Source organism: Thunnus thynnus, chromosome 20 (assembly GCF_963924715.1).
Source record: "Thunnus thynnus chromosome 20, fThuThy2.1, whole genome shotgun sequence".
In the NCBI taxonomy this organism is placed as follows: Eukaryota; Metazoa; Chordata; class Actinopteri; order Scombriformes; family Scombridae; genus Thunnus; species Thunnus thynnus.
Window position 1 is genome coordinate 21,725,933 of NC_089536.1, and position 26,404 is coordinate 21,752,336.

At 38.6% G+C, this 26,404-nt stretch overlaps 2 protein-coding genes and 1 long non-coding RNA gene across 4 annotated transcripts in view; 2 read left to right on the top strand and 1 right to left on the bottom strand.

Moving 5' to 3' along the window:
- The window catches only part of pemt (phosphatidylethanolamine N-methyltransferase), a 74,062-nt gene extending 64,037 nt beyond the window's left edge, over nt 1–10,025 (top strand). Inside the window, exons 6-7 of the mRNA XM_067576094.1 lie at nt 3,946–4,020; nt 8,093–10,025. Of these exons, the coding sequence (XP_067432195.1) occupies nt 3,946–4,020; nt 8,093–8,147 (130 nt within the window). The 3' untranslated portion in view covers nt 8,148–10,025. The remainder of the gene's footprint in view (nt 1–3,945; nt 4,021–8,092) is intronic.
- Nucleotides 1–26,404, bottom strand: part of LOC137171903 (uncharacterized) — a 60,253-nt gene that overhangs the window by 19,656 nt on the left and 14,193 nt on the right. For both annotated transcript variants that reach the window (XR_010924832.1, XR_010924833.1), the window contains exon 3: nt 1,382–1,449. This is a non-coding gene — a long non-coding RNA (uncharacterized lncRNA). The remainder of the gene's footprint in view (nt 1–1,381; nt 1,450–26,404) is intronic.
- Nucleotides 20,034–21,764, top strand: LOC137172224 (dexamethasone-induced Ras-related protein 1-like). Its single transcript, XM_067576525.1, has 2 exons — nt 20,034–20,431; nt 20,680–21,764. The coding sequence occupies exons 1-2, from the start codon at nt 20,161–20,163 to the stop codon at nt 21,207–21,209; spliced, it is 801 nt and encodes a 266-aa protein (XP_067432626.1). The 5' UTR covers nt 20,034–20,160; the 3' UTR covers nt 21,210–21,764.

Sequence of the window (26,404 nt, forward strand, 5' to 3'; positions counted from 1 at the left end):
CTGTTCATTTGACATTTTCTATGACTACGTGTGAATACAAAACCTTTCAACTACTTCCTCAGGCCTCAGACAACAGGTAGCAAATTGGGGGTTTTTTTGCCCTTTTTGCTGTGAAATTTTGCAAACTTACATTCATTCCTAATAATGAAGGGCACATTTGACCTGGGGCTATATACTGTTGTCCTATGTCTTATTAAAAAAAATTAACTTGAGCAAATTAATTAAATCAGTGTCATTCTCCAAATACTTAGATTTTCACTCTGCCAGCATATGAGCATCTACAGCCTGATTGATACAGCCAGCACATATGGAAACACACAAACAAACAGCACACATTCATGTCCATAGATGCAAATTGCCACATAGATTTAGATAACAGCATGCAGACTGAGACTTACAGACATGCACAAGCTCGACAGATGCACAGAATGGAAAAATATATCATAATCCATATCAGGATTCATTTATTCAGTTGCTCATTAAATCGCACCAAACTGACAGCTGTTCCCTCTGATGATCGTTCCATTGCGATCTTGATCATCACATCATATAACAAATCATGTAACAGCAAAGTTTCAAAAAGTCTCTCCAGCATGAAGAGGACACCAAAAGGCTAACATAATAGAAGGAACATTTGTGATGTGAATTAGTAGCTGACAAAGGCTAGGACAAAATGTATCCAAAGAAGAACAGATAAATCTGGCATTTAATTCTAGTTCCGGGGAGCGTCACTCCGATTAATGTGGATTGTGTTCCAGTTTGGCAGAAGCAAGTCAGTCAACGGTCTGATCAGTTTTGGTTTTGTCATTTGTAATTATGAAGGTTTGTAATGTGGGTCAGTGGTTAAATAGATTACCATGTAAGGTCTGACTCATAATGGTGTCATATTGGTGTCACAATCAGTGGGATTCACTGAAGCCAGTGTTGTGTGTCAAATTTGAAGTCAACAAAAGCCATGAATCCAAGTTAATCACAGTTGTTACTGAGCTGGCACAGAAATCTAAAGTCACAGGAGCGTTTCCCAAAGACTCAACAGTTTTGTTCCTGTCTTTCTGCCATCAATATACAACTTATAATGGACTGAATATATGGGCGTGTGCCCCAACACAATACAGAATCCCATAAGATGTTTCAGGTATCTTGAACATAAACAGTAAATGTCAGATTCGGTGTCAGAATCAAAGAGCAAGGACTTCTTTCAAGAGATGAAGGTAACAAATTCTAACAGGAAGTGCTGACTGACCTCCGATATTCAATCTCTGAACAAAAAGCTCCCAGTGTGTGCAGTCACATTTCTGTGGCGCCTGTGATTTTCAGAAAGGTCAAAGATAGCTGAAAGAATTGAAAGAAGTGATTTTGGAAGTCACAGGTAGTGCCAAACCTTTCATCACATGTCTTGACCTGGTTTGTGGTTCTTCAAGGAGGGAAAAAATGGACACAGCGTTCCACCTATGAAAATAAAAAGTTAGCAAGATTTTACGCTATACTAGAAATTATTACAATTATTAACTAACAAAAAAGTCAACGTGGACTTGCCTCCCAGCCAATTAAAGGGTCAATTCACCCAAATTACACTGAAATTACATTACAGTACAAAAAGTACTGTCTCTCCCCTCTCTAGTGGTATCTTTCATTAAAATAGTTTTTGGAGTTTGCATTAGCAATTTCTAACATGTTAAATGCATCAGTATAAATTATTGCAAAACATTGGATGGGACTCATGATAAAGTTGTCTGCTATGCTCATCAGGTATCTGTAAAAAACCCACAAAGGAACAATAAAACAACAGTCTTCCACTGATCTACAGTGTGTAAACAAAATATAAATTTGCCCTATGAAGTCTAACCATGAAATGTACATGAAGATGAATTTAGCATATGTAGTTCATGACACTGAAAACAGAAACTAACTATTTATTATTCAATAGCAGAAATAAATTACCCTGTAAGAGGATGAAACTACATGTTAATGGCACTAGTATTCAGAATGAACTCCAAACAGCTGTCACACATAACAGTGTATGAATGCTGTCATTATCATCTGCATGGGCTCATTACCAAGGGTTGAACATAAGTTAAATAATTGGAAAAAAAAATATCAGAAGAACTGGGTTAGAGGATGGTTTTTTATATGAATGGCACTAGTAGTCCAATATAGCAAATACAAAGTGGAGCCTGATTACTAAAGGTTCAACATAAACAGGCACAGACTTGCAGCAAAACCACTGCATAATATAGTAACATTGTAAGAGAGTGATCTTTCCTATGAGTGGAGCTGCGATTAAAATACTGTAATGCAAGACAGAACATTGTGACAGTGTTCGCAGTAATGCCAAGGTCTGTTCTTGCATTTGGTTGAGGTGTCCATATTGACTTGTCTTTGAGTATGAATAGTTTAATTTTTGATTTCTATGGTGAAACTGTCTCTGCTTTTGTTTATTTCTAGTTTGTGAAGTTCAGAGGAATTCTCTTATTTAATCTAGATTAATTAATCTTATTTTTTTAGAAGTCATTAGGATTCATTCCAATGTCTGTACCAAATTTGGTGCCAATCCATGTAGCAGATATTAAGATATTTCACCAGTTAAGTGAAAACTTTGACATGCTTGTGAAGCTAGAGAAAAAGTTGAGGATCACCAAAGTCCTCAGCATTCATCCTCTGGGCACCACAAATGTCTGTACAAAACTTCATGGCAATGCATCCAATATTTGTTGAGATGAGGTGTATCAACTGACAGACTGACATTTCTATGTGAATTTCTGCCATCAAGGCTTGTAAAACATACAAAAAATGTATATTAACTTTTCACATCCCATTCATTTAACACTTTTCATAATTTCCATTTAATCTAAAGTATGAGTTCAGTGAAAAGTTCAACATACATGTTGCTCTTTAAATGTTATTTTTGTCATGGAAGAAAATCAGAGTTGGAACAACTCCATTAAATTTGTGATTTTGTATTTATATTTTCTTGTAATTGACCTTCTATAAAATCACTGAATTTAAGTTACACTTTTTTTTGTCTTTATCCTGGTGCCCGGTTAAGTAGGTCAAGGTGGACAGTTTTATAAGCTTCATTCAGCAAGTCTTGTTTAGCTGCCCCATAGTGTGCTGCTCTGATTGTTGTGATTGTACTTATGTTTTTACCTTAATAACCTAATTGAAAATGATATGGTTCAACAAGATCAGAAAATAAGTGACAAATTAGCTTTTTGTTACTCACACTTCTGCTCCATATGAGAGAGCTTTTAGTCCAGCACTTGCAGGTTTTTTACTTAATTATGCCCACTTGCATTACTTCCATCATCCATGTGCGGTCTGTCTGTGTTTCTGTGCATGTTTTTTTAAGGTTTTTCCTTTACTCTGTGCAATAAATCTGCGTCACTGTGCCACTTTCTGATTTGGAATATGTAGGTCACGGTGTTATGTGTGTTTTATTTGTGTCTACACAGGGATGAACTACAGGGTAAACAATTGCTGAGGCCAGTTTAAAAATGGATCTATTTAAAACTGTTTGTCTTGGAATATATTTGGCTTTTATTAAGACTTTTCACTGACTATATCATCAAAGAGTCAGGTTTGTAAAAGAAAATCCAGTATCACTGCTCTTTGTTCTTCTCTGGTATTCAGGAGAATAATAATTTGCTTGAAACCAGATGTTGGAGCCACATCAAATTCACATTTTGTTTTCGGTACACTTTTGAAAGTGTGGGGAAACTTTTTTTTTAATTAGCACATTTTAATTCTATCCTAAATTCTGCTGGCTCTGTTCTGTTGCTCTCTCTGACACTTCACATCTGTTTGACACAGATTGACTGGCCTTAAATGGGTACTTCAATGAGAAGTGGTTCATATATTCAGTACACGTTTTCTTGTATACACAATATACTGTGTAACCTAACGCATCTGTCACGCTCTTTTTTTTCTCTCCCTCTCTGTCTCCAGGGGTGCCAGTCCTGTTGGTCTCGTCCTGACTGCCATAGTAGCTGTGGCTTACAAGGTTGCAATAAGATTTGAGGGGTAAGTCCTTCTCTTCTAAGGCCCTGCTCACATTTGTCAATAAAATACACACAGTGAGGATGTAGTGAAATCTTATCATTCAGGCCACATTTAGACATGTTCAGTAATGCATATGAGTTGTAGTGTGAATGCAAAATTGTCTTTAACCATTTGTCAATTTCACCCATTAAGATTTCCAACACAAGTAGGCTTCACATTGTTCACATATTATGAAAACAGCAGGGACCCAAAACCCTTCCCTGTGGAACTCTAGATTAAATAGGTTGATTCCTAGATCAATGCCTCTCTCTTTTAGATCTTTTAATGTATCTCACCCACAAATTAGAGGTATTCATGCCTTCATTCGGTTTGTAGTAACCAAAAGTTGATCTGGGACCTAAATTGGGCCAAATTATGTCCTTATCTAGTCTGGGTAGGGTCCCATTTAGAGATCAAATGATCAAAACTGACACAGCAGAACCAGAGATATCGTCTGTATTTATCCACGCATTCTAGCACTCACATCACCGTTTGTTTGGAGATTTCAGTGTATTATGTTAGTAATGGCTAATGGAGCCTAGAGCTGCTAACCTCTAGTGATCTCACTCCACACCCACAGATATTTTTCTTTTTCAAGTGACATTACCTGAGGCAATTTGTCAGATTTCACTCCCTCTGGAGCCACAAAAGGCTTCATATGACTTTTTTCACATACAGCACTCACCTTAATGTTTCTCTTTAAGACCTCCTCCCACACACCACAGTACCACTGTTCTTATGTGGACCTTCAATTATTTTCATCATTTATCCTTCACATCCACTGCCACCATCCTCCTGCTCGTCTAAGATTATTACCAGATAAGACCTAAAAAAACAGTTATGAGTGACCTACTTTTGGACATTGGTCCGCACAGACTCACATATGCAGAAATACACACACCAGCATACACAGAAATACACAAACATTCTGCTACTGCATAAGCCAGTCACAATTGAGGCAGAGCTCGGCATTGAAGCAGCTGCTATGTGCACTTGCTCATCAAGCCTATTGTGTATATGAGTGTGTGTCTCATCTTCAGAGCTGGTGTGTAGGCGTTTGTTTATATGCACGTGTGTTAACTGTGCAGCTGTCATTTGCATTACATGTGTGGGGAAGCTGTCACATAGCAGCATAACAGCTTATGATTAAAATGTGCACACTACTGACAGAACACTGACACACACAAACACACACACACACACACCAAACAAAATGTTCACTTGAAGAGTAGCAGCAAGACAAATGGTGGCAGATTGGTGAAGTCACAACTGACCTACTGACTGACCTACATTTATTTACAGACACACACAGTCACCATACACACACAATCAGAAGAAAAATGATTGTTTACCAATCCAAATACCAGTCAGCAAATTATACCTGACGAAGCCTCCCTGTTCATTTCCTACCTTTCCTACTATATATTTATGCTTCTGCATAACTCTTTTTTTTCAGGAAATGATTCAGCCACCTTTGTCTTGCTGAGTCTTTCAAAATGGCCTCATTTGCTCAAAGAGTGAAATGAAAAGTCATGTTAGACTCGAAAAGGAAAACAGAGGTTAGCCTCAGCACAGTTGGAAGCGTGCTTGCTTGAAAATGTCACACATTAACCCACACTGGGAATGAGAATGCAGGTGTACATGTCGCTGTGGCAATTTCCGGCAGCGCCGATTCACAATTGTGTCATTTTGCCTGAACCTGTGAATTGAAAGAAAGGCAGGTGCCAGATTTTACTACAAACTGTGACTGGGAAAAGATTCATACGCTATATTTATCTTTTGACCCTGGCATAGATTCTGAATGATCTAATTTAGCTAAACTGTGCAGGGATAGCAAGGCGTCCGGTTGGATATTACCTCACACAGTGATAAGAATGGATAAAGGCACCATCGGGATAGATGCAGGAACCACATTGTGAATAGAAATTGGTGTAGAGTGAGTTCAGACAGTTCCTCTTTGCTTTTTTGGCTCATAAATCCCTTTGATATAAAGATGCAGCAGTGAAAGCTGCCACCAAATAATGATTTTTATTCTGTTCCAATCTATTATTAAATCTCCATAAGAAACTTGAAAGGCTACAAATGGGGCTGTCCCCGGAGATCTACTGGTGTCTAGCCAAATAATTTAATAGCATTTTGTTTGAATTACACTTTATTCAGCTTCACTCAACTTCTGGTCTGTGTCTTGTCATCAGCAAAACAAAGTCTGTCAATGAGTACTTGACTGTGCTGAACCTTGAAGGAACAGATTGATGGAGAGACCAAATGAGGAAGCTATCGTATCTTGTTAGCTGTGTGTCATCATTCAGTTTTGTTTAACCTCCCGGTTAGAATATAAACTGCTCTACAACAGAGACATGGTTAACAGACAATTATGAGACACCTATCAGTGGTACAAATATTGCTGCTTTCACATGGATTCAGGCAGACAGTAGACTTCAAACTGGATATCATTTTAATGGGCAAGAGCGGGACGGTAAAATTAGGTGAGGCTGGCAGAGAATATCGGTAATGGTAATGGTAGATAGCATTGCCGTCAAAAGTTAAAATATTTTAACTTGTTGCCTTCCTCCTCAATGGAATTTATAACCAGATTTATGTAGCTCCCTAACACAAGTAGAAAACATGGGCGATCTGGACAACGAAAAGCTAATAATTTTTGTGTAACAACCCCTAGAATTATATGATCATAGCTTGCAGCTCTTCTTTCAGTATCCATGTTGGAAATAGAGGATTGTGTGTGTTCTGAATGTGCTCTGGTTTAAAAATTGTGATAACTGCATTTGCCATTTGTGTTTTCTTTAGTTTTATCCCTGCTTTGCTTTGGTTTTATTCTAGTCAGTTGGTAACCTGTCCTCTATTAGCCTCATCAACCTTGCCCTGTGTTTTGCCTGCCACATCCTCCTAACTATCTTCTTACCCAATTATCATGTTCCTTTCTCATTCTGGTCCCTGCTCTCCCCAGCTGTGCCTTGTTGTGTGATTAGTCCCCTGTGTATATACACCTGTCTGTTCGCTTAGTTGTTTGTCAGATTGTCATCAATGTTTCTGGTGTTCCAGCTTGTGTATGTTCCTTGTTTCATACCAGCCTGTTACCTGAGCCTTCTGTTACTTGACTGCTTAACTCTATGTAAAGATCTCAAATCAGTAATTCTGCATCGGTCCCTTCATTTTGGTCCACCTGCTCCCCTAACTGTGACAATATTAAGAGAAAGCTGCATTTTGTCATATTGTCATGTGGTTTTCGTTTTGCCGTTATGCCATGTAGTCAGACTGTTTTTTTTTTTCCTGTGTCATCCAGAACGTGTTGTCTGTCTGCCTGAATCCATGTGAACGTAACATAAGTCTTTTAAATAAAATGTGTGAACTTGTTGTTGCGTTTGAGACCAAATAAACACAGTTAACAAACTCAGAGAACTATTGTGAATGACTAGCACTGGCATGTCCCAGCTGCCCAGCATGTTAGCGCTTCACTCGCCAGCAACAGTTCACCAGCTAGCCCTGCAAGTAGTTACTACAAGACCAAGCCTCTAGCACCACTTATTTCATGAAAACGAGCAGATTAATTACACTGTGCCACTTTCTGGTGTGACCAGGCCTTTAAAGTGGTTTTATTATGGTGGGCATATGAAACCGTGTGTGAGCATTGAATGTTTTTTAACAATGAAATGCACACATTAAATATCTATGTGACAATAACTTTTAAAGAGGTTTGAGCATCTGAAATGATTTACGCAATATGTGAAGCCCCCATGATAACAGCTCCAATCCCTGGCTTGTTTTAGTGCGTCTGTCTAATATTTTTTCTCTTACTATCTCTATTAGTTACTTAACATTCCCTTAATTACACACCAGGAACAGAGCTGCACTTTTCTGGCAGAGCCGTTAATATGGGGAACATGTGGAGACACACAGCATCTTCCTATCATACACACACATATACGCAAGCTATCTCATGGTTCAACACACGCATGCAGGGTCCTGGCACAGAGTGGTACGTGTTCCAATCTGTGATTTATTGTCCCATTATATGTTTGTTCTGCTGTATTTACAGACCATTCACTGAACAGATCTATCAGGAGAGGAGTCAGCGCCGCAAACATGAATAATCGCCTCCCACCCAGACGCCTCCTGTTCCTGGTTTGGCTGAGGATTCCCTTCCTGTCATGAGGACAGACAGACTGAACGACAGAGTGACTTCCCAAAAGACTTGATTATTAATCCACCCCCAACGTGGATATGACAGCAACGTTTATAATGCAGCTACTAAGTGAAACCACTGTTTTTATTTTACACTGTTCTGTGAAGCTACATGAGGCCATTGTTTCTATCGCTAGACCACATGGCACACTTTATTCTGTAAGGATGTCAAGTGAAAGGAATAGTTCAATATTTTGGGAAATGTACTTTTTCACTTTTTTGCCAGTAGTTAGATGAGAATATTGATACCACTCTTAAGTCTGTGCATTAAGTATGAAGCTGGAGCCAGGAGACAATTAGCGTAGCTTAGCATATGTGCAAGAAGCAGGGGAAAACAGCTAATCTGGCTCTGTCTAGTTCAAAAATATACCTACCAACACCTCTAAAGCTCACTAATTAACATGTTATATGTCATTTGTTAAATCGATACATTAACAGAAGTGTGAAAATGACAATTCAGTCATTTTACAGGGAGTTATGTACTGTAACTATTTCTTGGCAAACAGCTGGGTGCAGTGACTTCCCAGAGTCTTCATCACAGTTAGATTGATAGGCAACCAGTAGAGCTTTTGCACCAAAGTACTGGGCAGACAGATAAGCTCTTTTTCATCAAGACATTTTTACAGTTTCTAGTCTTAATGCTAAGCTAGGCTAAACGCTTCCTAGTTCCAGTTCGATACTTAACACACAGACTTAAGAGCGGTATTGATCTTCTTATCTAACTCTCAGCAAGAAATAAAATAAGCAAAATTCCCAAAATGTTTAACTTAAAAGCTGTACTAGGCTAGATTTGCACAGTTTAAACACACCCACCATAACATCCCAAATAATAAAGAAGGGTTGCAACAGAAAACAGAAAACCATTCACCCTTACTCTGAGATACTGTACGCACAACCTACTTTTTAAAGTTGATGTCAGGTATTCACCAGACAGAAACTTCCATACAAAAAAGAGAGGTATACATCTGAATACAAACTTGTCCCCTAACAAGCAATCTTTTTAGAGACTTCAATGTTTACAGTCTTATTGGTACCACATTCCTACTTTTCATACTACAACGACTATGACTTTGGAGGATACTCACTTGATTTGTCTAACTCTGTGGAATTTGTCCCCAGGCTCTTATATTGAAATCACTTTAGGAAGGAATCTACTTGTGGCCAGTGTGGACAGGAGGAACAATTACAGTGACCAAAAACTCTTTCAATGGGGACGTCAGTATTAAGATGGATTTCAAAAAAGTGAACCTATCCTTTAATGACCCAGTGATGTTAATGACCTGTGATACTGATAATATTACAAATTATAATTCCTTGTGTTTTTGTGTTCCTTCCTATTGTATTACATTGTCATCATAAATTGTACAGCATTTTGATCCAGGCATTGTGTTATTCCTGACATAAAATGGTGCAAATGGCTCCATTTCTAGATGTTTGGTTGCAGTTTTCAAGTTCATCAGCACCACAAGTTCTCAGTTCAGGTTTTGTAAATTCTTTATCTCAAGCAATTGGGATTTTAATCTCTCAGAAGTGTCATTCAAAGCAAAACAAGATTTAAGAGTTGAATGTTTTTTGTTTTACAAAACCAGCACAAATCCAAGATACAGCCTTCAACACTGTCATTGGTGTTTTAATAACAGAATTCAAATCTTACAGTTTGCACTGTTTTAATGTTGAAATATATGACATACATCGTTTTCAAATGTACCTATGCAAACCAATACACACTGCCTGGTGACGTACTGTATGTCAGTTTTTTATGTAATAAAAGAGTGAGTCAATTTAAAGGACTGGTCTCTCTTTGTGGCTAAAGAAATCAAGACTTCTAATGGTAGCACTTAAGGCAGCGACACTTTCAAGCAGATGTGGGTGAAAGCAGGCACAATTATTCTTCCTTAGCATGAGTCAGGAAAATTGTGGCAGTGCCACTTCTCTTTGTGATTTGAGCCGTACTGAACTGAAAGAGCCAAAAACTACTGTAACCACTTATTGTTACTTGCCACACTAGCGATATGGCTCTAGCAATGGCAGTGTCGGTTGATTGGTCAGCTAGTCGGTCCACCACATTGGTCCAGACAGACAAATATCTCTACAACTATGAGATGGATTGGCATGAAATTTTGTAGACATTCATGGTCCCCAGAGAGTGAATCCTAGTTTGGTGATCACCTTACTTTTCCTTCAGCACCACCATAAGGTTGACGACGACTATCAAATTTGGTAAGGACGTTCAGTCCCATAAGGATGAATTGTTATAACTTTGGTGGTCTCTTAACTTTCCATATACAGCCAACATCAAGTCAAAATACTACTATTACTATTACTAAAATACTTTGCGTTAATTGCTTATTAGAAATGTTAGCATGCTAACACACTAAACTGAGATGGTAAACATTATACCTGCTAAACATCAGCATGTCAGCATGCTGACAGCAGCATTTAGCTCAAAACACTGCTTTCAGTGATATCTCTAGCCAACTCTAGCCGATTTCAACCTTGTTCATCTCTGGCCATGCAGACTATATCCTGATCTCTACTGGACACCAGTACTGATGTAACGATAAGCTAATATAGTTTGGTCAGCTAATGGAAACAACTTTACCACAAGGTGCATTCAGAAGCTGTTCTGGAGCTTTCAATCATAATTTTGTCAACTCTTACCAAGGACAAAAATGAACTTTCAGTCTCAAGTGGTAAACAGTGTGTGTGAAAATGAAGAAGTCATTATTCTAGTGGTGGGTCAGCACCTTGTTTTGTCCAAAGTCACACTACAAGTTCGCAAACTTTATTAGCCAACACATCACATCCATTTTCTTGGCCTCATTGAAAGAAATGTGACTGTAACCTTGGGAGGACGGGCTTGATGAACTGAGGAAAAACACAGCCTTATCCAGCAATTTCTACTTTGTTCCTTTCTGAATTACAAGCCAACAGCAGTGTCACTGCCAAACACGATCAGCACAAAGGCATTCTCACCAAATTGTAAAGTACCATCAGGTAGATTTAACAATTATGTAAATGCAAAGATATTTGCAGTGAATTTTCTTGCTCATTTTGAAATTATTTCATCACAGACAAGTACAAAAATAATATGTAAGACAATATCAAAACTTCATTTTTTAGTAAATAAATGTGTATATTTAAACATTTTAAAGACACAGAATCACTTTTTTGGCTCAATGTGTGAATTTGGCATTTTGAAAATCTACTTGTTGTCTCCTCAGTATAAAGCATCAGGCTTGACCTTCTCTGTACTGATCATGTAAAATGAAGCCTGAGTGAGCAAGAAGAGCAGCAATTCCAGCAAGTGGTCTTTGACACTCTTTTCTTCTTTCTCCTGCAGCAAGCAGTGATTTGCGTCAGAAACGAGAGCAACACAGACAGCCTGAAACACACTTCAGCTGCCTGATTGATTTCAGAGACAAACAGCTCGAAGAACAGTGCTGTGATATCACTGCGGTCTACTGTGTTTATATGAGCAACCGAGAATCTTATGTCACTACTCTCTCCACGCAAAACCTGCATGCCCTTGTATCACCCAACATAATATATATATACCTTCTACCTACATACCTTTTCAGCTTAGGTGAGGATTTGTCATAAGTACAAAATGTGGTCATGTTAGACTCATACTTTGTGAAGTATGTGCCAAATCCAAAGGAGTCCAGGCTGGTCATAAAGTTCAACATTTTGGAAAATGCACTTATTTGCTGTTTTGCCAGAAAGATGAGAAGATCGGTACCACTGTTATGTTTTTGTGTTAACTATGGAGTTAGACCCAGGAGATGAGTAACTTAGCATCACTAATCATAATGTCAACTTGTGGATTTAGAAGGAGTTATGTATAGTATTTCTTGACACCCATTTCTGGACAGTGTTTCTGTTTGTTTCCTGGCAAACTCACAGTGACAACAAGACCCAGCCAAAAAGTTGAACTTAATTCCCTGTTAAAATTACTACAAGGAGCTTTCATTTTGTGTTGATTATGGCAGCCCCTGTTGATAAAAGCCGTAGTGTTTTCCGGAATGAAGATGCATTTCCCATGATCTACCCAAAGATCTTGATCTGGCATTTGTTTTGGAAGTGAGTGAAAGAAAAACGCAACTTATTTTTAATACTATTTTTCTTTTTATTATAAAATTATGACAATTTGTTTGTTGAGTTTGTTGTAAGGGTTTATTGTTTATTTCATTTTATTATAATTCTTGTTTTGTTTTTATCTGTTTTTTATTTTTACATGTTCAAAATAAAAACTGACTTACTAAACACAGCTGTTTGCAGGATGCATAGCAATGAGATAATGTATCTGTTTGTGGCTATGTAAGATTAATAATTGTAATATGACAATGGTGAAACAAAGTAAATTTTGTTTTAGTACCATTCATACAAGTAGGTAACGTGAGGCAGGGTTGTGTGGGGTGTGTGCAGAGGTGTGGATGTGTTTATTTGTGCTGTAGAACATAACCATTGTGAAACAATTAGAAAATAACATTTCATTTCTTTGACTCACTGCTTTGTTCTCGCTACTGCAGCTCCCTCTCTTCAGTCACTCTCTAGCTCACTCGACCACCGCTGCTTTCTCTCTCTCTCTCTCTCTCTTTCTCTCTGCTTGCTTATGCGCTCTCTCTCTCTTTTTCTCTTGTCTTTTTTAAAATGAGTCTGGAAGCAGACAACAAGTCTAACTTTACTTTTAACGTTATCAAACGAAGAGAAATGTCCTCCACTCATCCTCCCCTCGTCATCTTTGTACTCCCTCATGCTACAGTGCTACATGTAAACATAAGCTCTTCCGCTCTGTTTGTCTGGTCTGGTTCTGATGAATATAAGTCTAATATTCACTCTGCTTTAGCTCTGTTTTTGGTCTCCACCAACTGCTGAAAAAAAAAAGAAATATCTGGCTCTTTAGCTGCTAAATGCACCACTATGTTCACCAGCTAGTCTACAGCTAACTGTGTCTGTTTGCCATTTAGTGCTGAGCAAGTAGTGTATAGTGGGTTTTTAGAGCTTCTTCTCTGAAAATAGCTGCCTGCTGCATCTGAAAACGACGCTGTGAGACTGGTGAGAGTGAACCAAAACAGTAAAGTTGCAGGCGGACAGCTAAACAATGAGCTGAAACTCGCTATAAAAGCTCTGTAAAGATGAAGAGAGTTGCAGAGTCACTGATATTCTCTGTAGGTTCATTAAAGTGAGTGATGCCTCTGACATTACACATTGTCTTTTGCTACATTGCTATAATATAAAATACTGATTATAGCCACTTTAAACACGACAAGATCATTTTTGCTTAGGATCAGCGAGACCCTTCGATTGATCTGCCTTGTAGTAAGAAGAAGAATGTTTTTGGTGTCAGCCATCATATCCTTCAAAACTTTCAGCTATATGAAAGGAATTTGTTGTATAATACATGCTTTGAGAGTAAGGCACGAACTGCATTGTCACATTTTATTTCATACTCAAAAGTAGGTCAGTCACAGTGAAATAACTGCCTTGACCATATTGTATTGCTCTTTCCCTACTCTCATGTTGAGAAGTCTATCTTATGAAAATCTGTCTTTACAACAAAACCATTCAGGAATGCTGGATTGCTTGGTTTTGTTCCATCTGTCCTTGTGTGAGCCTGAGGAAAAAACGATATACGGAGTGCTAGCTGAAATCATGCTTTACTTATTTTGTTTACATTAATTAAGTTTCCCTTTGTTTTCAGCAATTTATATGTGCAAAAAATAATCAGGTAATCAGTAATATGCCTGCACTTAAATTTCTCTCTAAACTGTGTTTTTATCTCTATAAGTGGCTGTCAAATAGTGGGCTAATTACCACTGAGGTAACATTCAGCTATTTGCATGTAGATAAAATGTATTTGCAGCACTTCACATACAAGCAAACAGTCAATATCAAATTTGACCCCATCCTGCTGTCTCAGATATCTGCATCAGTGACCTGAAGCCAGTACTTGAGCCATGATTTTTTGGTCCACCACTTCGATCCAGACTGAAATATCTCAAGAACTGTTGGACAGATTGCCATGAAAATTTGTACAGACATTCATGTTCCCCAGAGGATGAATACTACTGACTGTAGTGATCCCCTGACTTTACCTTTACTGCCACCAGCAGGTTGACATTTTTGTTTTTAACTATTGTCTCAACAACTATTCGATGGATTGTCATGACATTTGATTCAGACATTCATGTTCCCCTCAGGATGTATTGTTATCACTTTGGTGACCCCTGACTTATAATCTAGCTCTACGGTCAGGTCAAAATTACTATTTGTCTAATAGTTGGTTTACAACCAAATATTAAAAAAAAAACGATTACACTCCCATCAGCCTTAGCTGCTCTTTGTGTTTAGTGCTTTGCAACTTCGCAAAGGTTAGCACGCTTACACACTCAACTAAGATGGTGAACATCAACATGTTAGCATTGAGCACAAAGCACTTCTGTGCCTTAGTCAGTGATGTCAGTGAGGAATGACGGGCCCCACTGACAGATTATTCTTACAGGCCTTTAGGCCACACACACACACACACACACACACAGAGAGAGAGAGAGAGAGATGCAGGCAGCTGCATGCTCACATAAAGTGTTACAGAAAAGTACACTTCAATAAACTACTAAGTTAAAGCAATAAGCTTGTTTGAAACTGTAAGACACAAACTTTTTAAAAAAAAGATGTTTCTTTGTGGTATATGTAGCCATGGTGTGTGAGGTTACAAGATTTTAGGACTATGTAAACTCACACACCATCTCATAAACCAGACAGTATTTTCACTTAGCTCATAGAAAATTCACTTATAAGGATGGTTATGAACCACAATTAAGTCCTTATCTGGTCAAAAAAGATTTTGACGCTGTGAGGCAAACACAAGAAACATTAAAACTTTTGGAATGTTTTTAGACTATTAGAGACTTTTTTTCCCTTATAGGGCTCAAGGCCCAATTAAAACACACACACACCCACAAAAAACACAAGCAACACTAAAAAGTAATATTATTTCTATTTACTTCTTGGTACATGACAATCAAAAGTAACATATTTCACATTCGAAAAATGCTAGGTAAGCACCAACTGTCACATAACAAAAACATTTGAAAAGGTTGACACAGCAGAAAATGTGAAAATACTCCCCACCCTCTGTCACAATATATCCACACACACACACAGACTGGAAATATAATAGTACCAATGACAGACATGAGCTCTTTGAAGCTTAAAAACTGCTTTTTGTATGATGCATTTGCACCCTGGTACCAAAGCGTATGACTGTTAAAACTGATTATAACTGTACACATTAGACATATTAAACCTGCACTTTATTGTTGTGTGTCCAGCTGTAACTGTGAGCACCTGCGGAGGTGGAAAAATCTTCACCTTCAGTACATTTAAATGAACAGTTTGCATTTGATTATGAGGCATATTTACAACATTTCATGACAGTTTTTGTACCAGCTTCACAGATGAAATCCCTGATCTGTATTTCTCTCACTTTGTCTTTTATGGGTTGCCTGGTAGAAGTCGTATTTGCTCACTGACGGCAGCATTTGTTTTTCCACTCTCTGTTTCCTGTTCCACTGCTGTACTACAGTACATCAGTCCTTCCTTGCAGTGTTGTTATCTATCAGCCGGCCAAACATGACCATTGTTTTCACACGCCACCTCTTCCTCGTTACTGTCCTGCCTCTGCTCACACAGTGAAAAAAAAAACACACTTGTGGCTCTGCTTATATATGTTTTTGCTTCTAGTGTGGCTGTGATGGAACGACAGAGGGAGAGCTGGATGCAGCATCAGAGAACTGTTCGAATGGTTTTGCAGTCTAGACATCAGTGATTTTTCTTTTCTACCTCCCCCAACGTTGACGCCTCTTCACTGCATCTATTTCATATCTGTAATAAGCATTTTGTGTTATCATGTTTTTATGCACTGCTCATTCTGTTTCTCTTTTTGTCTGTCTCTCTGTTGGAGCTTACGCTGGGTAACACATTGGTGAAAGTACATATTCTCACACTCAAGAACACATTATTCTTCTTGCTCTGCAGCTGCCCCGAGACACACATATTTAAAAGACAGAGGGTCATGACTCATGAAAAAATTTCAAAAACACATTCACACAGGTGGCAAGGTCATGGAATACATAAGGTCAGTGTGCCTATTTTTCTTCAACAAGTAGCAAAGATCTTGTTTATCTGCGTAGGACGCCCCAGGAAACAACAAAAAAAAGGAAAGTTAACAGAGGCTTTGAGCAGGCTGAGTGTCGTCGTCCACTGACTCTGTGACGCACACTATGTAGTTTGTTAACCTGATCCTCTACTGAATCGGACAATACGCTTACTTATTATCCCAGAGTCTAAAGGCTCAGGGGCCAGTCACACTTACATTGGGGTTTTTCTTTGGTGAGAACAGGAGTGAAGAGCATTTATTTGGTTGTTTAAGATCATACCGCCCAGTTAGTCACAACATACTCACAGACTGACTCACAAGTTGCATGTTTGTTTGTTGGACTGTGCATAGCTAAACTGTCTTTCTGCAGTTTAAAGCTCCAGAATCTTTGCAGAAATTAATTGGTACACATGTTGAAGGGCATGAAACACATTAAATCTGTGTTTGTAATTCCAGGTTAATGATTATAATGTGTTTGTAGCTTGTTCTGTAATGTTGTGGGATCTAGGCTGGATCTTAGAACATGTGTTCAGATCATTTACATAAGTAAAAGTGTTAATACTACCTATAAAAAATACTCCATTACAAGTCCTGCATTAAAAGTTTTTACTTAAAGATCTCCTCCAGATATGTTTTAAGACATAAAAATACTCTGCTTTGAACAATTATTAGTGTCTGAAATGTTTTTTTCCACAAAAAAGTTAAATCACTTTGTTAGAAATTAATTAAAATGTATTAAAAAATGACACAAATGAAATTCTCCACATTAAAACATCCAGGCAAAAAAATGTACTTAAAGTATCAAAAGTAAAAATAAATATGCAGAATTGCCCCTGTCAGTGTTGTATTATTATATTAGTGGATCATTATTAATGATGCATCAACATGAAAGCAGTACTTTTACGTTGCAGTTTGTTGAGGTGGAGCTAATTTTAACTGGGTAGTTTAAAATTTTAATCTGAAAAGTAACAAGTAACTGTGACTGTTGATGAAATGTAGTGGAGTAAAAGTAGAAAGTAGCATGTAATTGAAATACTCAAGTACAAGTATGTAAAATGTTACTTAAGTACAGTACTTGAGTAAATGTACTTAATTACATTCTCCACTGTGTCTCAGATAAATACCGCTTGTCAGAATGAAACTACAACTCACTTGTTGGACATTGTATCAATATATCAAAGGGATGACAAATGGCGCATAAAATATCAGTTCAAGGGTGAGGATTAGAGGTTTTCAAACTGTGAGGCATGTCAGCAGTTGTTCGGATTTTGTCTGGGTTGGTTTTACCCACAATGTCAGACTTTGCAGTAGCCGATCGGTATCAGCTGCTACATTCATGCTTCGTCATCAGTGGCTCGTCTGGCTAACTATCTGACTAGCAGCATCCAGACATATCCATGCCTGTTTGCAATGCAGCCATTATAACCCAACACTTCTTACTATTACGCTGCTGATACACAGCTCCCTCCACCACCCATCCTCTCCCTCCTGTGCTATATTTTCTGAAACGTTGATTTAAATAAGATCCGATGTTCATGTATGTTTATGAAGGGGGGGTTACTTCTCACAGCTCAGATTCTTTGAGATCCCAGTCTAACTGCTTTAAATGACCAGTGCCTTGATGTAAATGTCTCTGACTGAACAAGGAATTTTCAACCTTTTAATCAAAAGTTTCAAGATTGTGACTCTCTTTATCTCTCCACTAGATGAATGAGTGTGATGGTGATTAACTTATTTCAGCCCTTACTTTACCTACTGTGGCTGCTGTTCATATCAGAGTAGAATTTTAATATATATCCAAGCATAAATTCAGGTTACACTGTTACTTTAATCAAACTGCATCAGAATTCTCATATTTTCATTGGTCTGTGCCACTAAGTAAGTATGTCATTCTTCACAACTGACTGAATCATAATAAGTAGCTCCGGAGAGTCAACTGTTCCTTTGCCTTCAGTCTGAGCCAGTAACTGCCTCCTCCCCTTCTCTTTACACACACTCCTTTCAATTTGTATAAAAGTCTAGTCAGTTATTTTAAACCTTTGTTCGCACTGCCACACACATCTTTTTCTTCTCTAATAACTGTTGTTCATTATGGATGAATGACCATGGCGATACACAGCTTCCTGTCTTTTTGCATTTGGCAGCTGTGATTAAAAAAAACAACAACCCTCCACTTGAAGACAGATGGAGGCTGCTTATATGGTCCAAAATGCTGCTGCCAAGCTCCTGATTAAGTCCCCCAAAAGGTTTCATGTAACACCAATCTTTGATGTCTTTACACTGGCTTCCCATCAAATTCAGAATCCAGTTCAAGATCCTTGTAATCACATTCAGAGCTCTGCATGATCAAGCACCTGCCACCATTAAAGAGCTACTGCAGCTGTATAACACCAGCAGGAATCTGAGGTCCTCAAATCAGGGTTTGATTCTTGTCCTTCGCTCCAGGCTCAACACAAAAGGAGACTGTGCTTTTGAGGTTGTAGCTCCTAAACTTTGGAACTCTCTCCCATTGGACTTAAAATCTATGGATACTGTGGAAACCTTTTAAAAAGAAGCTCAGGACCAATTTGTTTAGACTTGCTTTAGTTTTGTGTAGTTCTGTTTTTGCCTTGTATTCTTAGCTGGATACCTGCATTTAATGTCCGTTGCTCTGTCTCTTATTTCTATCTCTTGTTTTTCTTTTGTTTGTTTTTATTGTGAGGCACTTTGTGACGTCTGCTCTAAGAAGGTGCTATATAAATAAACTTATGATTACCATTATTATTATTATTATTATTATCATTATTATTATTATTATTATTATTATTATATGCTGACACATACACACAAAGCCTCTCCACATTGAAGCTTTTTCACCAGATATGTCATTTCATTGATCTGTAGAACTTTGTACCCTGAGTGCCCCCTTTTGGTCACTGTGGTAACTGTAGCATTACTCACCTCAGACAAAGCTGCTGCAGCCTCCTTCCTCTGCCTGCTGACATGAAGAAGCGGCTGCAGCAGTCACTGAGGAGATGAATGAATACATAAATCAATATGACTTTGTATACAGCAGTGATGGATATAGAATTGTAGCCAAATCTTTTAGAGTACACTAAAAACAGTGTTCAGTGCTGCTGATTGCAAACTAAAACAATAACCACACTTTATTAAAAGGCTTCTTAAAGATTCAGGATTTCTGAGTATAAATCCAGTTTAGCAGTAACTGTCTAGCTACGTATTTGTTCATTCTAGTAGAACTCATATCCGCTGTGTATGGTTTATATTTTGTGGAAAAGTCAAAGGTTCACACTGATTTCACACACAGTGTACCGAACCGGGTTAAGTGCCGGAAGAAGAGTCAATTATTAACTTAGCAACACTTCTTAGAAGTTGTTGTTCTACTGTTACATGCAGTGTCAGTTGTCATATCTCATCCCCTTAATATTGTATATTCTAATGCATTTAATGATCTGCTCATTATCGCTTCTGAAGAGTTTCAGTTCAGTTTCTTCAGCAGAAATGACAGATTGACGCACCAGTGGGAGTTTGGTCCGCTTTTCCCTGCGCTCAATGGAGCAGCGAGTACCTATTGACTGAGCTGTGACGTGGCCGAGAGGAGGGGTCTGCCGTGCGCTTAAATACACGACTCCAGTCCCGAATCCAGACAGAAACGCACAGCAGAGCATCAAGACAATCCCCGCTGTATAAAGACTGCTCAGGCGTCTTTTACGCACTCGCACGTATTCAGAGAGAAGCAGTCAGTGCGCCGGGGTTTAACCATGATTAAGAAAATGACGCCCTCCGAGAGCGATTTTGACATCCCGGCAAAGAACTGCTACAGGATGGTGATTTTGGGATCCACCAAAGTTGGGAAAACAGCCATCGTGTCCCGGTTCCTGAACGGGAGGTTCGACGAGCAGTACACGCCAACGATCGAGGACTTTCACAGGAAACTGTACAGTATCAAGGGAGACGTGTACCAGCTAGACATACTGGATACATCAGGGAACCACCCTTTCCCCGCCATGAGGAGACTATCCATACTGACAGGTACTTATCCACATCTGTATCATTCCGTTTGTGCAGGATAGAATGTAATTATAAAGAATCAAAAAGCAAAGGTGATCGTGCAAAAGTGCATTTGAAATACAGCTCAGTGTGCGCACCATGCGCTGCAGGTTGCACGAGTGCCTGTTATAACCTACTGCAGGGTTACAAATAATTCAAAGTGCATCTTTAACACTTTGCATGACTCAAAAGCAAACCAAGTTAACCAAAGCATCATTTTCTCCTTTCAGGTGACGTGTTCATCCTCGTCTTCAGCCTGGACAACCGAGACTCCTTCCAGGAGGTGCAGCGACTCAAGCGCCAGATCTACGAGACCAAGTCGTGCCTGAAGAACAAGATCAAAGAGAACATCGACGTGCCTCTGGTCATCTGCGGGAACAAGGGTGACAGAGAGTTTTACAGGGAGGTGCAGCAAGAGGAGATCGAGAAGCTGGTGGACGGAGACGAGAAGTGCGCGTACTTCGAGATCTCCGCCAAGCGCAACGAGAACGTGGATAAGATGTTTCAGACTTTGTTTACCTTGGCCAAATTACCTCACGAAATGAGCCCCGACCTTCACCGGAAAGTCTCCGTGCAGTACTGCGACATGCTGCACAGAAAGTCTCTGAAAAACAAGAAGCTGAAGGACATTGGAGAGGCATACGGTATGGTCACTCCGTGCGCCCGCAGACCCAGCGTGCACAGCGATCTCATGTATATTAAGGAGAAAGCTGTAGGTGGCGGCCAGGGGAAAGACAAAGAGAGATGTGTGATCAGTTAAGCAGACTGTGAGGTGCAAGTGCAAGACTAATCTTTGAAAGTAGAAGGAGCCTGGTGCGTCAGCTTGAGAGGCGACCTGTGTGGCCGGCTGCGCTCAAACTGACACCGGTGATGTGGACACGCCGTGGCCGCCGCAGCGCGCTCCGACGCAGCGCTGTTTCCAAGGACACTGACTGGACACGCGAGTCCACTTCAAAATCGCCAAAAAAAACATTCCCCAAGAGACATTTGAGAATGTTTGCTTGTTCTGTCAATCAGAGCCCAGTGTGTGACGTGGCTTCATACCTTGTGAGACTCGCGCATCAGTGCGTAAAATGTGTTTTGTTGACGTCATGCCTTTTACAGATCTAGAGAGGAGAGAAAAAAGACTCTTGGCTCAGGAGCTGCAGTGTTCGGGAAAAATAATGTTGTTTACATCTTGTCATAGATTTTATATTGGCTGAGTACACTTCAATGTTTCTTTGAACTATTTTTTATTGTGAATGTATATTTATTGTCAATGTCACTTTTTGCAAACAAAATCTTAAGACATAATAATAAAAAAACAAAAAATAAATTTATTTTGCATCGTTTCTCATTTCCTCCATACTAACGTCATGCTGCTGTTGAGCTTTTCATATAACTTGGTCCATTCAAGCCCCACATGAACACACTATAGACACACTGGTGCCCAGCTTTGCACTCAGCACTTCTGCATAGAATCAATTAATTAGAAACTATTACGAGTCAACTCTCAAATTTCACTCATAAATATTAGCATTGTCAGGATCTTAAACCCAGAAACATGTCTCACTGATGTAAAACTGATGCAGCTGTTTTGCAGTAAATGACATAATCTAATCAAACTTTCAGCCTGCATAATTTACATCCTCAGTGCAGCGTAGATCTGTCTGTGGCATCTGGATCTAAGCAGCAATTATGGTAAACAAATAAAGAAATTATGACAAAAGAGAACTAACTTGAATCTGTGTTCAGAGAAATCCAAGCTTCATGGTTGTACATCATATGGGCCTCACTAGAGATTAAAAATCAGATCTGCTTGCACCACGGTGTCTCCAGGTATAGTACAGAAATCCAAACCCTACGCCTTAATAAATTCACATGCATGGAGTGGAAGATTTTTTTCTTCCTGTGACTGAAATGACTGAAAATTTGCACTTGAGCAAAAACAAAATTGTGAATGTGTGAAAACACGCACACACATTTAACAGCTGCAATAAAAAAAACATATGGGCTGTTCCATCTCCCAGTAGATGTTTGTAGAATGAGTTTGGCCTGTTTTACACCAAATTTATCCTTTTCATCCTTGAGTCCACCCGTGCATTTTAATAAGAGGTTGTACAACAACACACACAAAAAAAAACCCCACACACACAGTGCGTAGGATATTTGTTACACCCTGCAGCTAAAACACAGCACACAGTTTGTTCTCATCTTGGTTTTAATTCTGTTTTATTTGCACCTGCTTTTATAAGTTCAACATTTTCCCCTGAGATGAACCAGAAACACAGTGTCCAGTACTTTCTCTCTCTCTGACGTGCCAGCTCCTCACTATCAGTACTACGCTTGTATACTCTATCCTGTCAACTCACACACACACACACAGAACATCCTGCATCATCCTCTGTCTGTATGTGTGTGTGTGTGTGTGAGAAGTCAGGGACACAGCACTGTGCTATAACACTGCCCTCTTGCTAATCAGTAACACTATGTGCTCTACTCCTTGCTGCATTCATTATGAAGATACCCGATTACACCGTTCATTAATATGCATTGTTGTCTCCATTAGCTGAAGAGAAACCTTTGCTTTCGTCCTGATGAAACCTGTGTCGATCTCTAACGCTGCTGCTCCACCACTGAAGCTCGGCTCTGAGCAAATGAGCAGAGCTTCAAGGTCTGCTTCAAGGTGAGAATGTAGCATCTCTAAACAAGGCTTTTGTTTTTTTAAAATGGAATAAGCTACCTGTCAGTCTGAAAACCTGCACAGATTTCCATATTTTCTCCCATTAAGTTCAAAAATGTATTTTAAGTAACCAGTCTTGTCCGCATTTATCTGACATTCTGCATTGTATTTATTCTTATGAAGTGTGTTACTGTGTGTGTGTGTGTGCGCACATTGTGTCTGCGTGAATGTCGATAGGTTGTCCATTTGTAGAGGAGATGATAGGTTTTGCTCCGTGTTTTATTATTTCTGTTTACCTGCCCGGGAACACCAGATAGAAATGAGCTAGTAGCTAAATCTGGTACAAAGCATCTTTTCTCTTTGTTTGAGATGAATGTATTTTCTACATGGTCCCTGATGTAAATAAATGTAATAAACTAAACTAAATTAATCCGAGGGACATCAGGGAAGACTCAAACTCAAAAATATTTTAACAAGATCACAATTTACAAAGTTTACACTCAGCAAGTCATCGTGAACCAGTCAGAGCATCAATTTTTTACTATCACCATCAGCATCCCAAAAAAGCATCAATGTTGTACCAGCGTGAGTGCAGGGAGAGGAGGGCTAATGTCACAGTGTAGATAAGTACAGAGTGTGCTGAAGGACAAACAGTGCAGGAGCAGAACAATGAGAGGTATGGGTTAGCGCAGGAATTCATCTTTGGAACGCCTCACCAAATACTGTGTCCATCAAGACACAAAGAGGGAATTTTTTTACTAAAATGATTGTAACTGTGGAAGATATCCACTTTATTTGACTAACTCAAATGGCCGAATCCTCATATTAGCTTTAGATAAATTTTTAAATAATTTTTACTATTTATTTTGTCCCCCATCACTTACATTGTAAGCACATTTTTGGGGATCTTCTGATGGCCAGTATGAACAGGAGGAATGATTACAGTGAACAAAACCTGTTTCAGTGTTCAGTGTTCATTTGGGCTCCTGACTGTCGTTCTAAGACTGTCTTGAAAAATTGTGAACCTATCCTTTAAGCACAGAGCTTTAGCCCAGATGTAGTTAGCCTAGCTTAGCATACAGGCTGGAAACAAGGGAAACAGCTATCCTGAAGAAATAGTTCCAGCACATAAACTCCCCCTAAAACCACAAATTGTCACTTTACATTTATGTTTGAGTGTGGATAAAACAAACCAGATACAACATGTTAATTAGTGAGCTTTATGGTGTTTTGTTTTACTTTGGACAGAACCAGGCTAGCCTTTTCCTTTCTTAAAGGTGGGCTAACCACATCCTGGCTCCAGTTTAATTCTTAACACAAAGAGAATTGTATTGATCCTCTCATTTAACTCTCAGGGAGAAAGAAAGTCTATTTCTTTCTTTAACCACAGATCCTCTATTTAAAGTAGAAATTAAAATAATTCCTTTCCCTTAAATTACATTTCTTCATCAGCATTATGTTATTATGTCAATGGGTCCATACTAATATTGTGCAGTCAATTTTTTTTATTCAAAACCACAAAAACTTTATTTTACATTGCAGTGAAGAAATATGTCAATATTTATATTTTATGAAATAGTGCAGGCATGAAGAAAAAACATGGATTTCAATATCTCACTCAGTGTAATCATCATGTAGCATCAATGAAGAGCTGGAACAAGCTGATACAGAATATAACACTAGACAGTGTGGAATAAGATATTAAAGGTATTAAATCTAGTGTTATTCAGACAGGCAGCCATGCAGCCTCTAGCACCCCCAGTGGATGATTGGGATCCTGTAACAGTTCACATTACAGATAGACTGGGACTAGAAAGGTTCTGTCAGCCCCATATCAAACCAGCCAACATGCAACAAAGGCTATAATGATTTAAAATGAAACAGAATACACTCCAAGAAACAAAAAATAAGAAGAGAAAAAATGTATTATTGTAACCGCTGACAGAGTAAAATATTGTGTGACCCAAGAATAGTAAATATACTATATAGTAAATATATAAGCAAAAAAAGAAGGAAGAACAAGGTTAAGAAATACATACTGATAAGAAACTAGAGCAGGATTTTCTGTGTGTATTTTAAGATAATTAAAAGTACCAAAACAACCATATAAAAATACAAATGTAAAAATATTAGTATAGTATTTTCTACTGTTTATGTTAAACTACAGAGGTGTTATCAGCAAAAGTGTAAAAGTAAAAGCCCTGGCTCCTGTGACTGATCTATTAATATATAGTCAATCATATGTTTAAACTGCTCATGATGTTTACTGCAGTTTACTTCAACTATGGGTTGTTAGCAGTTCAAACGTCTCTAGAGTACCACTACAGTTAGTAGCCTACTTACTTCCTAAGGGTCTCAAGATACATCTGAGAAGTTGTGAAATGATAACTCAGGTAAAGTAAGGAAGAAAAAACAAAGTTCTACTGAACTGTGAAATACTGGATTATTTTACCTCTTAGGTCTCAAACAGTTATTCAATGAAACCATCTGAAAAGTTTAGAGTCGAAGCACTTTATGTTTGAACTGCTAACAACCCACAGACATAAATTATGACAAGGGGCCCCAACTAAACACCTGAAAAGTAACTATAACTGACCGACAAATGTAGTGGAGTAAAAAGTACAATATTTCCTTCTGAAATGCAGCAGAGTAGAAGCTGAAAGTAGCATTCAACAAAAATACTCAGGTAAAGTACCTCAAAATCCTACTTAAGTGCAGTACTTGAGTAAAAGTATTTAGTAACTCTCCGCCAGTGTTGAGGATAAGGGGAAGGATGGGAACCATCTCTTTTAAGAATAAGAAGAGTTTAAGCTGTTTCTGTGCTAATCAGGTGGACTATGTCAGCTGCCACTGCTCATGATAACGCTTTGAAGCTAATGACAAGCATAGTTTCCCCACAGTTATGAATTAAATAACACAAAGTGATCCAAGAAATGTTGCACTAAGAAAAAGGAATAAAAAGTCAAACATGACTCATGGAGTTATTCTTGTAGATACACACACATCTATACTGTAAGAAACAAGAAAAAAAAGCCAAAAAAAATGTTCACATACAAGGCCTGAGCTAAATGTGTGTGTTTACCAGGGAATGAAAGGGCACTTCTGTGAATGCTGGACATGATTTCCACCGCTCAAACTGAGTTGACCTCCACTTCTAGGAATTTAATGTCACTGTAGAAGCAAGAGCTTTAATGAAATATTTTAATCTACTTACTATTTTATTAAAAGCCTTACATAAGTCATTAAAGACACACATGGCGAGAGAATGGAGATGTAATTGCTATATTGGTGAC

What these genes read in the sequence shown, in the direction of transcription:
- LOC137172224 (XM_067576525.1), top strand. Translation starts at nt 20,161, where the DNA reads ATGATTAAGAAAATGACGCCCTCCGAGAGCGATTTTGACATCCCGGCA. An exon ending in GAGACTATCCATACTGACAG is followed by an intron (nt 20,432 to 20,679) that starts GTACTTATCCAC and finishes TTCTCCTTTCAG; the next exon opens with GTGACGTGTTCATCCTCGTC.